General features: G+C 42.4%; 1 protein-coding gene across 1 annotated transcript in view; it reads left to right on the plus strand.

Annotated features, from left to right (window-relative positions):
* The first annotated feature begins 2,180 nt into the window (after nt 1–2,180).
* nkx1.2lb (NK1 transcription factor related 2-like,b) overlaps nt 2,181–5,751 on the plus strand; it is a 4,579-nt gene continuing 1,008 nt past the window's right edge. The window contains exons 1-2 of the mRNA XM_076138682.1: nt 2,181–2,492; nt 3,786–4,017. Coding sequence (XP_075994797.1) covers nt 2,181–2,492; nt 3,786–4,017 — 544 coding nt within the window. The remainder of the gene's footprint in view (nt 2,493–3,785; nt 4,018–5,751) is intronic.

Below are 5,751 nucleotides of genomic sequence, written 5' to 3' on the forward strand. Positions count from 1 at the left end.
ATTAATTTAATAAAGAGGAGGCTGAGCAGAGCTCGTTAACCTTCATTAGAATAATTATACACACACACTTCCTGGTGACAGGCAGAAGCTGGGGAGCGTTCACACACTGTCTGAACAGAGTGTGTGTGTGTGCCTGCTGGTGTGTGTGCTTGTATGCATCTGTGCGTGCTTGTGTATATGTGTGTGTGTGTGTGTGTGTGTACGTGTGTATGCATGCGTGTGTATGTGTGTATGCGTGCGTGTGTGTATGTGTGCGTGTGTATGTGTGTATGCATGCGTGTATGTGTGTGTATGTGTGTATGCATGCGTGTATGTGTGTGTGTGTGCACATGTATCATAAGCAGTGATATCAAAGTGCTCACATTGTGTTGTTGTTGCTGCTGTCACACACACTCGTTAGTCGTTCCTGTGAAGATCAAAGCACTTCCTGTCTCCCACACTCTATTGGCTGATTTCCCTGCCCACTTCCTGTTCCTGTAGCCGTGTGTGTTGGCGGTGCTTTATTGTTTTTTCCGCCATAGTTAAAATGCTAATATTTCCCAAGGTGAATAAGCGGCTGTGATATTTAATATAGTTCATATATATTGACTGATTTAAAATAAAGCCATAAAACCTCCCGGAGGAAGCAGGAAGTAGATCAAATGCTCCTGTAATGGGTTCGGCCCTCTGATTGGCTAATCATGTCTCATTGTTTCAGTCATTATTTTGCTCAACTTTTAATTCCTTCCTCCTAAGGATCATTGAGCAAAGCAATTACATGGAGCTGACCTTGTGTGTTGGCGGGAGGAGGACAGGAAGACGTCCCATCAACGCTCTTTCTTTTTAATTTCTTCCACAACAATATAAAAACTGTGGCGCCGCCGCCGCCGCTCTCTCCTCCGGGGCCGAAAATGAGAGTCAACGGAATATTAAGTCCCGAGCATTAGAATAAACACGTCGTGTGTTAAATCAAAATCCAATTCTGTGGTCTATTATTTTCTGGCATAGTAATGACTGCCAAGGATTAGGAATCAATATTTCACTGCACTGGGACATTACCGGCTTTATTCAGGCCGTAATTGAGTTTGGAGGAGCGGCTCTGCCCTGGAATCTGCATCCAAGATAAAACACACACACACACACACACACACACACACACACACACACACACACACACCCTAACTAGTATCTCTACTCATCATAACTACCTGGTGTCTCTGGGTGACTCAGCAGGGGGGCACCTGGTGATTCCGGGTCCAGGTGCAGATTGGCCTCCTAAAGAAGTTGAGATGAAGTTTGCCACCTCATCATCATCATCATCATCACTTCCATACAGGAGGCATTGTTGGGGGTATATTTACATCTATATGTATAAATATATGAACACACACACACACACACACACACACACACACACACACACACACACACACACACACAACATTTAACCACAGAGGACCTAACAGATCAGACTGCACCGGTAGGAGGCGCTGCAGAGCCCTGAAGCCCACATGGTTACAAACACACATGACTCTAAAACTGGACACACTTCACACACGTATGTGCACTCTTTGTCTGTGTGTGTGTGAGGGCACAGAGCGAGAGAGAAAGAGAAAGAGAAAGAGAGCGAGAGAGAGAGAGGGAGAGAGAGAGAGAGAGAGAGAGAGAGAGAGAGAGAGAGAGAGAGTGTGTGTGCGTGTGTGTGTTCACCGTTAAACAAACGTTCATCAGCTCCTTCCCGCCTTCACCTCCTGTCAGCTTCCACCGCGCGCGCCCACCGGTGCCAGACTGAGCGCGCGACGCCGGAGGTCGTGACGCGTCGCGCTGTTAGTGTGTGTTAGTGTGTGTTTGCTCCCCGGGACATCAGGCGGAGTCCCGCCCGACACGGAACCAGAGGAGACGAACCAGAGGAAGTGAAACCGGAGCTGAAGAACCGTAGGAGAAGAACCGGAGGAGAAGAACCGGAGGAGAGGAACCGGAGGAGGAGAAGTGGAACTTTGTCGGGACGCGTCCGCTCACCCGGTCTCTCGCCTGGTTTCTATGGGAGTCTACTCGTCCTTCCTGCAGACTGGATCCGGACGGGACAACTGAACCTGAACCGCCATCTCGGCTCGAGTCACGGACACATTCTGGTCTAAACTCGTTTCCCGCTTTCCCTACATTTTAATCCGGATTCTTTCTGTTAATGGGAGAGTAAAGGGATGAGCCGGGACAGAGCGGGACCGGGGCCCGGAGCGGAAGGGGTCCAGACCGTCATAAGCCGGGACAGAGCCGTGCCAGGCCCCGGAGGAGACGTGGTCCAGTCCATGAGCCGGGACAGAACGGTACCGGGGCCCTGCGCGGAGGGGGTACAAACCGTGGTGGGCTCGGACAACGGAGACATTCTGGACGGAGCCGCCGGCGGAGACAAACGGCTTTACTCCGGCCCGGTGGCCGCAGCGAGAGACGCTCAGGCCGGAGAGAACCACTCGGAACCGGCGCCGACAAACCCGGTGTTGGCGGTGCCACAGCAGGTAGAACCGGAAGCGGAGCCGCAAAGTTTAACGTCCAATTCCTCAAAAAGAAAGAAAGAAAGTGAATGAAACTTATTAGAGAATCAAGACGAAAATAACACGAAAAAGGGAAATGGTGGAAAACAAACAGTTTGATCTTTAGATTCTGTTTGGATCATTACACTCAAAAATGAAATTATATTTTTTAACGTCGAGTTTGTTTCACAGGAAACAATAAAAGCGTTTATAGACGATTCCATAAATAAACTCTGGCTTCAGCGCGCGAATCAAAGGAACAAAGAGTTTATAGGATTTGTTTTTAATCGAGTTTGTTTGAATTATTACTATTATTATTATTATTATAATTATTGTCATTGCATTTAAAACACGTGTAAAATAACAGATTAATAATGAATCATGATTTAAATCACAGTTAATTACGTGTGAGAGAGTTCGATCAGCAGCACGCGCCTTTATTATTGTAAATGAGGGATTCTTGCTCTTAATTTAATCTGCTTGTATTGTGTCAAGATCTTCATGAGGTCTGAAGGTCCAAACCGCAGATTTACAGCATTATTAATGTGGATTATTACTGTAGATTATCGATGTGGCGCGCTGCAGATTGACCTCATTAATGAGTGAGAGACTAATCAGCAGGATCCTCATGATGCCTTTGATCTGCTCACATAAATCAGAGGATATAAATCACATATGTATCATAAATAGAATCTCAATTTTGCTGCAAACACGCGCTCAAAGTGCCGTAAAGTCCAGAAGAGCTTCAATCATAAACGCTTTGATGAAAATCACTTTGATTTATGTCTCCGATGTTTGTTGGCCGCTTCGCTGCTCGCGTGTTTGCTTTGAATTATTTATTCATAAATATGAGTGTGACGTAATTGTCCTAACTCATCGATGACTCGCGAGGTGTTTCTGAGTTTGTATTCAATAATACTTTGGTTATTAGTAATAATAAGGATCTAAACTTCTCCTTCCTGTTTGCTCCTCGTGTTGCTGTAACGTGAGAAGAGAATTCTATATATTTTAAAATATTTAAATATTTTCATGCTATGACTTACTATTCCACAATACGAATAGCAAAAAATAACACACACACACACGCACGCACACGCGCACACACACACACACACACACACACACACACACACACACACACACACACAGACACACGCGGAGGCCCCCACGTAACACCGGAGAATAGGCGAACCTCACGCAGAAAGAACATCTGATTCGAGCTAAAGACGAGCGTGTGTGTGTGTGTGTGTATAACCCCGGTGTGTGTTCGTTCGTCAGGGGCCCACGGGACACCGGACCACCTCGTTCTCCGTGCTGGACATCCTGGACCCCAACAAGTTCACCAGCAGCCGCAGACTCCAGGACGCGATCCACCGGGCCGAGCGCGACCCGGGCGGGTACGGAGCGGAGCCCCGGAGAGGCGGCGGAGGCGGCGGAGCGGCGACGGCGGAGCGGGAGTCCGGCCTGGACGCCGCCAAGAGCTGCTTCGGTGCGGACGACTTCCAGAGCAGTATGTCCACCCGGTGCATCCGGTGCATCCGGTCCACCCGTTACTCTCCTTCCATTCTCACTGATTTACAATCAAACATCCACGCATTTATTTTATGCGGGTTGATTATTATTTGTTGAATTGTGTCTTAACATTTTCGACGTGCATTTATTTAGAATTGAGTTAGGTTTTTTTTTTTTTAAATATCTAAATATAAATTAATATACAGATTTTTCGTTGTATTCGTTTCGTACATTTCATTCCCATATTTTTACCATCAATTAAATAAATCTTTAGACTTAAATATTTATGAGGTTAGATTGAAACTAAACCTGTCAGATGAAAATGAACACAAATCAAACGATCTTAGATTCTATCTGTGATCTCATTTAATATAAAGGAAGAAAGAAATAGTTTCTCTGTAATTGAAGAAACGTGGATAATTGTTCCTGTGTGATCGATATGGATTATTGATTACTGATCGGTGAATATCAGTTTCAAACTCTTATTTCGTTACAAACATGCGCCTCCTTTATTATTCTGTAGAATTATTGGTAATTTGTAAAATGATAAGATCTGATTAAAGTCTAAATTTTCTTTCATTAAATATGTATATAATATCTTTTTCTAATGTTTCTGACGTGAGCTAAAGCAAAAACCATCAACAAATATTTCACAAGTATGGACTGATGAATTCACAGCTACGTCATTTATATGAATATTTACAAACAGCTGAGAACCTAAACTTTTCAAAAAGCTTAAGGAGCAAAAATACCATTCAAACCTCGAACATTCTTTTATTTATTAGAATGAAGTTTCATTCAGATACAAATAAATAAATACAATTAATTCAGGACATAATGTTAACGGATGACGTCATTGGATTTAGATCAAGATGAACTTAAGTTAGTTTTTGCAGAAAAATATCATTCCAAACATGAACAAAGGTGTTGAGAAAATTCAACGAGTTTTGACTGAAGGTATTAAAACAAAATAAAAACTAAGCAATTTGAATAATAACTGATCAGTTTCAAGATTTACAGTTAAAGATTTAATGCATTTAAAGAAACAATCTTTAACCTGTAAAAGCCCATTAAAGAACCTTTAACTTACTTTAAAGGATTTAATTTGATTTAACAAACAAAACACATCTGATATATTTTTTAACTCTTGTTTCTTTTAATTCATATTTCATTTGCCAGATGCCAGGAGTGCATATTGTTGTCCAGACATCCTGTGATTTGTTTTGTTTTCTAAAGGTAGAAAATCACTAATTGACTTTTTATTAATGCTTTTATTATTATAAATAAACTTTATTCTCTAAAAGCTGGAGTTCTTTAGGTGGTTAGTTTAGTTTGGAGTTATTGTTGAAGGCTGTTTTAGGCCTTTGAGCAGCAGCTTAGGACACCATGAGCGCCCGGGGGGCCCACTCAAATATTCACATTAGATGTCCAGAAATAACCCTAATAAAAACACCAATAGCCTTCAAATTGATTCATAACCTCTTTTTCTAAAAATACAGTTCCAAATTTCAAACAATAAGGAATTTAAAAGGTTTGCTAATGAAAGAAAAAAAATCTTAAAGCTTCTGTAAAGTACAAAATAACAATTTGTTTGGATAAAATATATTTATATATTTTAGTTAAGATAAGGTGTAACTTGTCCTGTTTATCGTGTCAAATCAGAGCAAAGAGAGGAAGAAGATGTTCACTCACTCTTCCTCCTCCGGTCACTTTAATATGATGCCGTTTGTTT

The sequence above is a fragment of the Genypterus blacodes genome, unplaced genomic scaffold (assembly GCF_046128005.1).
Source record: "Genypterus blacodes isolate CSIRO-AG114 ecotype Tasmania unplaced genomic scaffold, CSIRO-AGI_Gbla_v1 ptg000395l_1, whole genome shotgun sequence".
NCBI classification, from domain to species: domain Eukaryota; kingdom Metazoa; phylum Chordata; class Actinopteri; order Ophidiiformes; family Ophidiidae; genus Genypterus; species Genypterus blacodes.